This window comes from Xyrauchen texanus, chromosome 18, assembly GCF_025860055.1.
Source record: "Xyrauchen texanus isolate HMW12.3.18 chromosome 18, RBS_HiC_50CHRs, whole genome shotgun sequence".
Lineage (NCBI taxonomy): Eukaryota > Metazoa > Chordata > Actinopteri > Cypriniformes > Catostomidae > Xyrauchen > Xyrauchen texanus.
In genome coordinates this window covers 27,600,543-27,612,865 of record NC_068293.1, presented here as the reverse complement: position 1 = coordinate 27,612,865, position 12,323 = coordinate 27,600,543, and the positions used below count along the sequence as shown (strand labels likewise).

Genomic DNA, 12,323 nt, shown 5'->3' with positions numbered 1-12,323 from the left:
CCCTGATTATTTCAGTCTGATCTTAACAGTTTATGTGGTACAAATCAGCTCAATGTTTTGTGAACCTGTCACAGTGTAATGCAGCCTTTGCATAGAGGCTTTTTTTGAAGGACAGCGTAGCACCAACTAGCAAACCAAGTGCTGTGACTGTGATTTCACATGGAAAGAGGGCGCTTGCATAGAAGTCTTAAAGGCACAGCAGTAAAACATGGCCCTCAGACAGAAGTTGGAAAATGAAAAATAAATTAGTTGTGCTAAAGGTGTTGACCAACATTATAAGTGAACCTCATTGGAAGAAATAGTGTTACAAAATATGATATGACTCTTAAAACCTTTAGAGAAAATAATTTATATCAGTTTCATCCTCATATGCCATGAATAAAATATACATTATTTTTAACCAAACATTGTATTTTTCTCATATTTCACATGTTATACTACTAGCAAATTGGTTTGGTTTATAAACTCTATGAGATGATAAGAAATGTGTGATCAGTGATGTCTCTGTGTGAGTATGTGTTAATCTGATTGCAGACAGCACATTAAATATTATATACTTTATCTGTTACAGGAATTCCACATTTTGTATGAAGGTGTCAATGACTCTGTTGGTTGCTGATAATGACACAGCGAGCTGTTATAACTCAAAACTGCGCTATAGTGAGAAAGCAGAACTGGGCAAGAGTAAAGACATTACCTGTCCTGATATCCAAGATTATACTCAGCCTGGAGAGAAGCTGCAGATAACATGGTACAAGGTACAGTGTGAGATCTTATGTGTTTTCATTATAACAATAGATAGTTGACATAAAATACATTTGGAAAGTAAATATCCTGCAGTGTGACATGCATAACATTTAATAATACAAAATATTTGTACATTTAAAAATTCATGTGTCACACTTCAGGCCATTTAAAATAAAAAAGTAAAGGCAAAAAATATATATAAACAAAATGGTGACCAGTTACGTGACATAAGATACTTTCCCTTATACTGTACATTCATTAAAATGTTTTACCTAAAATCCTGATGTTGATGACAAAACAAAATAGGCCAAAGACAAATGCATTATGCGTTAACTACCCAATTACACAAACATGTTTAAGATCCCAATTAAGATGTCCAATATGGTAATATTTCTCTCAGGAATGTAACGTACAGCAGTGGAGAAGCAATGTACTACAGACTGCAGACACACTATCTATACAGGAAGTGAGGGAGGATGACATTGGCAACTACACCTGTGAACTTGTTTTCGGGGGGTTCCAGGTGCGGAGGACAACCGACCTGAGTGTGACAGGTAATACTGTGTGTGACATCTCATGTGTTTTAATTCAGGAGTGTGTACATTTTTTGATGCTTCAATACATTCTTTTAACCCAGTTTAATCTGCAGAGACAACTGCAAGTAATCCTTTGATTTCCTCAAAAACTGTAAACATCATATATGTGTGGTGTTATAAAAAATGCTGTTTGCTTGAGCAGCCCTATCAGCAGGATACAGCAAAATTGGCTTGACCAATGGTGTAAATTTGGGGCAAGACTATCTTTTTGTTTGATCAACAACAGATGGGGGATGCATATGGGAAAGCTGTTAAAAAACAAGGTTTATTTTTGCAGTTCTGGTTGGTGGTGATAATGGCACAGAAATGACACACTTGAACTATAACAATGTGTGTTTGTTTGTTTGTTTGTGTGAGGGAGGGGGGGTTGCACTGGCTATTTCTCTGACGTACTGAAGTAAGCTGTGCTGGCATAAGAAGGAGGTGATTCAGTTACTTTGGAGTTAAAAAAAATTATAAAATTGGACAGAGTGAAATTATTAAATTTAGTCGAAGGGTATGAAAAATATTGGTACTAATTTAAAATAAGATTCCACTTGTTAACATTAGTTAACATTAACTAACAATTAACAATACTTATTAAGCATTTATTAATCTTAGATCCCCTTCTGTCACTCACTCGACATTGTGACGATGTAGTGACACTAGGTGTCTCTCTTGAGAGCCTCGGTTACCTCTTATCTTTGAGAAAAGGCCAATGAGAATTGGCGAGCAGAATTTGCATGCCCCTCCCCCGGACATACGGGTATAAAAGGAGGGAAGCGTGCATCTGTTCTGACAGATATTTTCTTTGGAGCCGAGCGGTTGTGTTTCAGCAAGCTGAGTAAAACCCACTGCTGTTCCACTCACCTCTAAAAGAGCATACGCTATTGGAGATACAGTGCATTTCAGTGGCTTTTCTCTTCTTCTGCACGCCAGTGCATCCTACGCCCCTGGGCTGTTCAACGGCCCTCTAAAAAAAAAAGAGTATATATTAATCTAAAAGAGTTAGACACATTGACGTTGAACATCTTTTTCAAGACATGTCTTTTTCAAGATGCGCTTCCGTCTTTGTGTCATTCCTGGATGCGGTCGTTATCTCTCCGCTTCTGATGGCCACGGGCAACTCACGTGTCTGGGCAGAGATCACACCGAGGCAGCGTTTATGGATGGTTCATGTTCTCACTGCGAGAACATGACCATGGCAACGTTGCGGTCACGGCTTTCCTTGTTCTGGGGTAAAGCCACTCTAGCCACCCCCTGCATAGTGCCTTCTACCCACGGGTATAGGGACGACGCGGCTGGCGCTGGAGGCGATTTTGGGAATTTAACTGGTGCGGTTTCGCCGGGTAAATCCCTGCGGACCACCCGTTCCCCTGCGTTTGAGAAATGTCTGCCACGGAGCTGGTGTCACTTAGCCGGTGCCCTCAATACCATTGTCACGGCGATCAGACACCGAGCACTGGGAGTTGGGCCCCCATGAACGCGGACCTCCCACCTTAATATTCATGTACATTCGCATCCCAGGCCGGCAGGTGGTGCCGAGTCAAGAGGTTGTCGCTACAGAACATCCTCCACAGTCACCTACCAGGCCGGATATGCGGAGCAAGGTAAGTGCTTCGAGCCTCTCCTCAGCACATCCACCTCGGGACGAAGCAACGATCCCCGACGTGACATCGCCACCCGGCCAGGACCATCCAACTCGGCTACGCGATTCAGTTCGCCAGGCGCCCGCCACACTTCAGCACCATCTGCATCACCTCGGTGCAGGGTGAAAACGCATCCCTTCTGCATGACAGCGCCTGTCCCTCCAGCCGAGATGGAGAAGGGGTTCTACAGCCCCAACTTCATGGTACCCAAGGGTTGCGGCCAATCTTGGACCTGCGAGCTCTGAACCGGGCCTTACACAGACTCCCATTGAAGATTCTGACGCAGAAGCATATTCTGACATGAGTCCGGCATCAAGATTGCTTAGCGGTGGTAGACCTGAAGGACGCATACATTCACGTCTCAATATTACCCTGTCACAGACCATTTCTATGGTTCGCTTTCGACGGCTAGGCGTATCAGTACAAGGTCCTCCCCTTCAGTCTGTCCCTGTCCTCTCGCGTCTTCACGAAAGTCGCAGAGTCAGCTTCGAGCCTCTCCTCAGTGGGCATTCACAGGAACCTGGTGCTCAGGCACCTCAGCTGTTTAGGGCTTCGGGTCAACTGGGAAAAGAGGAAGCTCTCCCCGGTTCAGAGCATCTCTTTTCCTGGCATGGAGTTAGTCTCTGTCTCAAAGACAGCATGCCTCACAAGCGAGCGCTCGCTGTCAGTGCTGAACTGCCTTAGTATGTTCAGACCGGGCACAGCGATGGTCGCGCCTCTCTGGTTGATGCATATGAGACCGCTTCAGCACTGGCTTCAGACTCGAGTCCTGAGATGGGCATGGTGCCACAGCACATACCGTGTGACCCTCACCCCTTCCTGCCGTCACTTATTCAGCCCTTGGACAGACCTCTGTTTTCTACGGGCAGGAGTCCCACTACAGCAGGTGTTCAGACGCGTCGTAGTTACTACAGACGCCTCCCAGTTGGGCTGGGGCACTGTGTGCAGTAGGTACGCAGCCGCTGGCTCCTGGATAGGGCCATAGCTGGGTTGGCACATCAACTGCCTAGAGTTGCTGGCTGTATTTCTTACCCTGCGCAGATTTGTGCCGCTGATCCGCTCAGACAACACAGCAACAGTAGCGTATATAAATCGCCAAGCCGGCTTTCGCTCTCGTCACATGACGCAACCTGCCCGCCATCTCCTCCTTTGGAGTCAGCAGCAGCTGAGGTTACTGAGCGCCACTCATGTCCCAGGCAACCTCAACACCACAGCGAACGTGTGATGGAGGGAATGAGATGTTTTTTCCCTCTTGCCACAACACTATACTAGCTGCTGAAATGGCCGGGACCTCACTCTCGGCTCCTCAGCTCAAAACCTGTCTGAACAGAAGCACGCTTCCCTCATTTTATACCCATATGTCCGGGGGAGGGGCATGAAAATTCTGTTCTCCAACTCTCTCTGGCCTTATCTCATAGACAAGAGGTAACCGAGGCTCTCAAGAGAGACCTCTAGTGTCACTACATCGACAAAACGTCTCGTTCCCTCCATCAGGGAATGGAGGTTACAACAGTAACCGAGACGTTAATGTTAATTACAAAATATTTAAATAATAATTTATTTACATCAAAAGTTGTGTAGGTTAACATTAGTTAATGCTCCATGAACTAACATGAACTAACAATAAACAATTGTATTTTTATACTAACATTAACAAAGATTAATAAATGCTGTAAATAAATATATTGTTAAATGTTTGATCACAGTGCCTAATACATTAACTAATGGAAACTTATTGTAAATTGTTTTCAAAATATTTGATCATTTAGAGTAACTATAGAGTTTATGATGTATCGTGCCTCAAATCTTATGTCATATGGTGAGTGGCCAATGGAACTCCACTGTGCACAAGCACAACACTGGACCGTGATGAAATGGAGATGGCAAACCATTATTCAGAGTAGAGAAAACTTTTAAAGCCACCTACTTCCAACTCGCTTCACAGTTTCTGTTTTTCCACACAAGACCGCATCTAAGTCCACTCTGCCCATATTTTTTGTTTGTTTTTTTTTTGTTGTTTTTTTAGACTCGGAACAGAAATTAATATTTTATAATTTGGCTCTGCTGGCAAAGAAATTATACACTGCACATTTAACTGCGGAAAAGGTTTTTCATAAGGATCATTTTTATGTTAAATGCAGTGATAACGTGCTTAATTATAACACACATTTTTAAGGAAAAGAGTTGTAATAATATAAAAAATAAAACAAGGCTAGATTCAAACCTGTGTTCCTGTGAGCACAACATCTCACAACATCACTTTTGTGTTGTTAGCATGTGCACTACCCACTCCAAACATTTGATATCTAGTACTGCTTTTCACACACACACACACACATACGCCACACACACACACACACACACACACACACACACACACACACACACACACACACACATACACACACACACACACACACTTGCTTTTATATAATTGTGGGGACTCTCCATAGACTACCATGCATTTTATGGATTTTATACGGATCTAACGATCATTTCTATCCCCTAACCCTCGCAGAAACCTTTTTGCATTTTTACATTAACAAAAAAAAACATTGTTTATTGTATTTACTAAGCCATTTCCCTCGTGGGGACCTTAGGTTTTGCTATCCTTCTGGGGGCATTTGGTCCCCACAATGTAGCATATACATGTACACACACACACACACACACACACACACACACACACAATCAAAGATAGAGAGAGAGATAGAGAATGACATTTAAACAGACACAAAACTAAGCCAGCAATGGAAAGGTCATTTTTGTCAATATTTTTATATTTAAACATCTTGTCAATGATTAAACAGATTCGTATTGTCCCCTTGTGAGTTTGGTCCCTTCTGCCTCTATGGTAAGTCAATAATACAGCACGTATAGGTGAAAAGAGGTCAAACATTATTTGTTCTTTTCCTAAACCGTCATTTTGTTGAAACCTATTATAAGATTCCAGGCATCTCTTCCCATACTCATTTAAAGCCTATTTTAGGACCGCATTACGCTCTCAGGGATCATTTCCTGTATGGAACGTATAGTCCAGGACTGCAAATGATTCTTAATGGAAAACCCATCATTAATGATAACACTGAGTCTGTAGCTTGATTTAAGCTAATAGTTCACCCAAAAATAATAATACTGTCATCATTTACATACTGTCATGTCATTCTAAACCCTTATAAATACATTTTTTCCATAGAATACAGAATGTGTATTTTTAAGGAAATCCTGATTATCAAAACTTGTGCATTTGGACTCATTTTATGACACTTTATGGTGCTTTTTTGTCATAATAAGCTTAACGCAGCAGTCCTCATTTAGGATATTCCTAAAAAAAATCACATTCACAGACTAAACAAATTCAAATGAGTTTTGAACGACACAAGGGAGAGTAAATATGATAAAATGTTCATTTTTGGATAAACTGTTCTTAAAAACCTGCATACAGAAGACATAGATTTCATGTTAAGAGACTTACAACAGTTACAGCACAATCATAGTAGTATAACTCAATTTGTTTTGTGCTGGTTATAGCAGTACGTCTCTATAATTGCTACAGAAATCTGCCTCGATGGTACATCTCTGCATGGGTTATCTGGTGGAGCTGCTTGTGCGCCTGAGGGAGGAAGTTAGCAGAAGAACACCAACATTTTTTCTTGTTTTTTAGTGCTTACAGACAGTCTATTACTGCGGACATGGTTTTCGACAACAAACATTGAAGCAGTGTTTTTCTTTGTGCTTGTGTGTGCGTTTGTGTGCCTGAAAATTTGAAGCATGAAAATGACCTAAAAACACATGGTGGATGATGTGAATCAGGGTGATTGTACTTCATCTTGACGTTGGGAGAATAAACAGTTAATTATGCACACACAACGTACACACAAAGCCCCCCAAAATGTGACAGGGCCAGTGCTAAAAACTTACTTTCTGTGTAAGAGTGTGTTTATGCTGGGATAAACTGGGACTAATGAACAACCTATGCCAGCCACAACAGCGTAAAATCACCCATTATATGTATCACATACAATTGAAGTCAGAGAGTTACATACACCTTAGCCAAATATATTTAAACTCAGTTTTTTACAATTCCTGACATTTAATTATAGAAAAAGTTCCCTGTCTTAGGTCAGTTAGGATCACTACTTTTTTAAGAATGTGTGTCAACTTTTATACATTTCATCACATTCCCAGTGTTTCAGAAGTTTAATCACACTTTGTTAGTATTTTGTAGCATTGCCTTTAAATGTATTAACTTGGGTCAAATGTTTTGGGTAGCCTTCCACGAGCTTCTCACAATTAGTTGCTGGAATTTTGGGTTGGACATGTTTTCTTTAGTGCTGGCTCAAGTAAGAGCAAGGGAGTCATTATATTGATAAATAAACTACTACAATTGAATCTACAATTAAAATTTCTCAAACAGATTAAAGATAAATTAGGAAGAGTCATTATTGTTTTAGGTAAAATTCATTGATTTTGGCTAATATTTTCGCAACTAATGCTGATGATCAGGGGTTTTTTATAGATCAAGGAAGGGATGTTGCAAACTGTTGGCACCCCTCATTATATAATATTGGGAGTAGACTTTAATCTATTGATGGACTCAGTCCTTAATTATAGTGAAGGAAAAGAGTGTAAGCCCCCTAGAGCAACATTTACGCTTCACAGGATGAGAAAAATCTTGGTTTTACAGATATTTGTAGACTTTTGAACCCATCTGGTAGGAACTATACATTATTTTCATCAGTCCATAAGATTTATTCCAGAACATATTTTTTATATATACCCAAATCCCTCATTTCATTGGAAACATTTTAGTCTCAAATCATGACCTGGTGAGTTCAGAGGTGTTGCCAATATGGAGAAAAAGATGAATGTCTAGATGAAGACCAACTGGTCCTCCGTATCCTCTGTGGGCGTTTCTTGGGAGGCACTTAAGGTGACTCTAAGGGGTTGGATCATACAGTATGCCACATTCATCAAAAAATCCAAAGCACAAGAGCTTATGGAGTAGGAAGGAAATATAAAAAATGCAGAGGCACAGCTGAAGTGATGAATGTCATCTGTTGGCCTCAGAGAATTGACCTGATTGAAATACAGATATAATACTATTTTGTCACGGAAGGTGGAATTTTGGTTATTCGGGGAAAGACAGTAATACTTTGAGTTGGGGGACAAAGCAGGAAAACTTTTGGCTAGATATATAAAACAGAGAGAGTATTTTTTTTATCATTCATTCAGGAAAACTGCTGTTGGTGAAATATTTACCTCAGCCATAGATATTAATGATGCTTTTAAAGAATTCTATTTTGATCTTTATAGTTCCACGTCTTCATCTAGTGATAAAGATATTAGAAACTTAAAACTCCCTAAATTGATGACTGTGCAAAATAATTATCTTTATTCTGAGATAACCTTGGAGGAGCTTGACGAGGTAATTAAGGCCCTGCCTACAGACAAGGCTCTGGGGCCAGAGGATTTGCAGCTGAATTATTTAGACCGTATGCTACAGAATTGGCTCCACCTTTGTTAGAAGTTTATATTGAATCACTAAAGAATGGAAAGCTTCCCTCAACCATGACACAAGCCTGGATAAGTCTGATTCTTAAAAAGGACAAAGATCCAAGTGAGTGTAAAAGATACCGTCCAATTTCCCTAAACCAGCTGGATGTAAAAATTGTCAAACATTTTGGCTAACCGATTAAGTAAAGTTATGACATCCCTTTATTCGGGGCCGTAGCTCTTCTGATAACATTAACCTTTTCATCAATATCATGTGGTCAGTGGTGAACGATCAGTCTCCGGTTGCTGCCATCTCACGAAAAGGCATTTGATATGGTAGAATGTGATTATCTTTTTAAGATTTTGGAAATGTATGGGTTTGGGAGTACATTTATTGGTTGGATTAAGTTACTTTATAGACACCCTGTAGCAGCGGTACAAATGAGTTGATTAATTTCAGATTATTTTACTCTGAATAGGGGCACTTGGCAGGGTTGCCCTCTTTCCCCATTATTGTTCTGTTTTGCCCTGGAACCATTAGTCGTGATAAGAAAGGAGGATGATTTTCCAGGGGAAAATCACCAAGTGAGCCGCATAAGCTTCTGCATAATGCAGATGATATTTTATTATTCATCTCTGACCCTACTAGATTTATGCCTTGCCTCAACAGAATTATTAATTCCTTTTCCAAGTTCTCAGGATACAAAGTCAATTGGTCTAAATACGATGTTTTGGCTTTGACAGCATACTGCGCAGTAACGGCCTTCCAGCCGGGTGCCTTCCAGTGGCCCAAACAGGGTATTAAGTATTTGGGTATTTTATTCCCAGCTAATTTGTCTGATTTAGTTAGTTAATTTTGACCCTTTAATAAAAAAAATTTCGAGGACGTGGACAGGTGGGCTTCATTACATTTATCGATGATTGGGAAGGTTAATGTTATTAATATGAACTGTATTCCAAAATCGAACTACCTACCACAGTCACTCCCTATAGATGTCCCCCTCTCTTATTGCAAGCAATTTGAAAGCATAGCGAAGTCCGTCATTTGGAATGGTAAACGTCCCAGACTACATTTCAACAAATTACATAGGCTGATTGACAATGGTGGGCTAGGCCTACTCAAGATTTTGTTTTATAATTATGCTTTCGGTCTCAGGCATTTGGCTCATTGGTTGCTTCCACCTGAAAGAGCCCCTCCCTGGTTTTCTATTGAACAGGAAGTCCTTGCCAATATTTCGCCATTACAAAGCCTTTCTATCAAACTAACTGGTGAAGTTAATTCACACCCCATTCTTTCACATTTGCAAGTGATTTGGATAAGATTGGATAACATTTATTTAAATGTTGCCTCAAGCATATGGCTGAACCCCAAATTATGTATCAGCAAGTCCCCATTCTGTTGGTCAGAGTGGATTGTGGGGGGGTTACTACAATCTGCGACCTGAATGAGAGTGGAGTGTTCAGATCTTTTGAGAATTTGGGTGATCATTTTGGAATTCCCAGCTCTCAGTTTTATAGGTATTTACAGCTGCGCCACATGCTCTGTCCTTTTTTTGGGAGTGGCACACACACACCCTTAAAGCGGCAGATGCTTTGGGAGAGGTGATTTCTGCTTTTGGAAGAGGTCATGAGTCATCAGTGTATTACTCCCTGCTAATTCAGAGTCAGGGGGATGGAGAAGATTCAACTTCTCTGAAGAGATTATGGGAGAAAGATTTAAACTTGGTATTGGAGGGGGGAGTGTGGGCTAGGATTCTAAAAAATGTCAAGTCTGTATCTAGAGATGCAAGGGTTCACCTTATTCAGTTCAAGATTTTACATAGATTCTATTGGACCCCCTCTAGATTGTACAGGCTTGTGCTGGTGATGCCAATCGGAGGATGGAGACATAACCCATGTTTTTTTTGGGCTGTGTTAAGATCCAAGGGTTTTGGTTGAGAGTTCAGAATTTTGTATGTGACATCTTGGGAACTCAGGTTTCATTTGCCCCAGACTTTGTAATTGGGAAGATAGGGCAGAAATCAATGCGGAGAATAAACTTGTGGAGGATTGGTTCCTAACCTAATCTTACAGTTCAAACAAAATCGATGTTTAAACACTGACCCTTAACACTTACTTAGTTTAATAATTTTAAACCATGACTTTAACTATACATAAGTAATATTTACATTATATTCATGATGTTAGCCAGAGGAGAACTGGCCCCCACAGAGAGTCTGGTTTCTCCCAAGGTTATTTTTCTCCATTAATAAACATCTTATGGAGTTTTGTGTTCCTTGCCACAGTCACCTTCAGCTTGCTCACTGGGGTTATTAATACAATATTATTTAATTACTTATTTTTAAACACGATAAACAATCGTATTTTATCTAATTACACAATGATGATTCATCGACATTATAGACATTAGTTTTATCATCTGTTAATGCCTGATCTTCTGTAAAGCTGCTTTGAAACGATGTGTGTGTTGTGAAAGGCGCTGTACAATTAAAATTGACTTGACTAACCGGTTTTATGGTCACCAGACAGGTGATTTTGAGAAGGTGGAAGTCGGTTGGAGCTCCCCCATTTCAGGAGTTGTGCTCGGAGATGGGGAGAGAGGCAGTCTTAGAGGAGGGGTCTTATAGAAGATTAGGGAATCTGGATTTGTTTTTAGGAAAATGGGGTGGATATTTAGCATTCTTGAATAGTGGAGAGAGAGGGGTAATTGTCAGTGTGTGTGTGATTTTATATATATATGTTTTCTCTCTCTCTCTCTCTCTCTCTCTCTGTCTCTCTCTCTCTCTCTCTCTCTCTCTTTCTCTCTCTCTCGCTCTCTCTCGCTCTTTCCCCCCTATATTAGTTGTGCAAATGCAAAAAGAACTTACCAATTTACTTGAAGTGAAAATCAGTCCACCTTTCCTGTTTAATTAATCAATCGCATGATCATGCAAAACATCTCAGGTTTTTAAATCCATAAGAATCTCTTTCTCAATGGCGATAGCGGCAGTGATGACAGTCGACTCGTCAGCAAGATCTTGCACTCTTCGCTTTCAAATTACGTGATTTAAAGCATGATTGTGTGACTCAAGTCCAGCTAGAAGGCCTCGACCAGTACATATGCTAAAGATCACACCCACCAACAACAAATAAATCAATCTTATTGGCTGATGAATCTGACAATCTGTCTTTAGATGCTCATTCATTTGCACTGTTGAGGGATTCTGAAGAAATTCTGAAGGCCTGACGGGGTGGAGCTCAGACTCACGTGCTGCTTCTGCTAAAGAGCTCAGATTCGGGCATGTGATTTGTGAAATAGCCGTCACGCTTCACTTGTAAGCATCATTTGTAGATTAATTAAGAGTGGAAAGCGATTAAAAATACATAGGCAAAAAGCTGATTGAGAATGAAAGGATGAAATATATTTATTTATTTGGCATGTTAGGCCAGCAGAGAATGCTTTACTGGCCCTGAGAATTCAACACTACACAAACATAGGTTGATTTCGATTAAAAATTTTTGGTAACAGCCTAATCGTTCAGATAAGAAAAATTATGTTAATGAACTGATTAAATCGAACTACTTAAAATAAAAGGATAACACTGTAAAAAGTTGTTTACATTGAAAATACAAATCACAAAGTACACAATAAAAAACATCAATAGGATGAAATATTTAGGTAGTCAAATGGTAAGAATCTTAGAAAAATAGAGACCCCCAATTCAATTTCATTTTCAATAAACTACACTGAAAAAAGTAATAACCATTAATTGTTTTCTCAAGAATCAATTTCTACTTGATCTAACCTATGAAAAGTACCTCCACTGATATAATGTAATTTCTCAGGTTTAGTTTGATTAAAATACTTTTTTTTTCT

General features: G+C 40.0%; 1 protein-coding gene across 1 annotated transcript in view; it reads left to right on the top strand.

Moving 5' to 3' along the window:
- LOC127659032 (interleukin-1 receptor accessory protein-like 1-A) overlaps positions 1-12,323 on the top strand; it is a 137,373-nt gene that overhangs the window by 65,396 nt on the left and 59,654 nt on the right. The window contains 2 exon segments of the mRNA XM_052148654.1: positions 572-758; positions 1,148-1,301. Of these exon segments, the coding sequence (XP_052004614.1) occupies positions 572-758; positions 1,148-1,301 (341 nt within the window).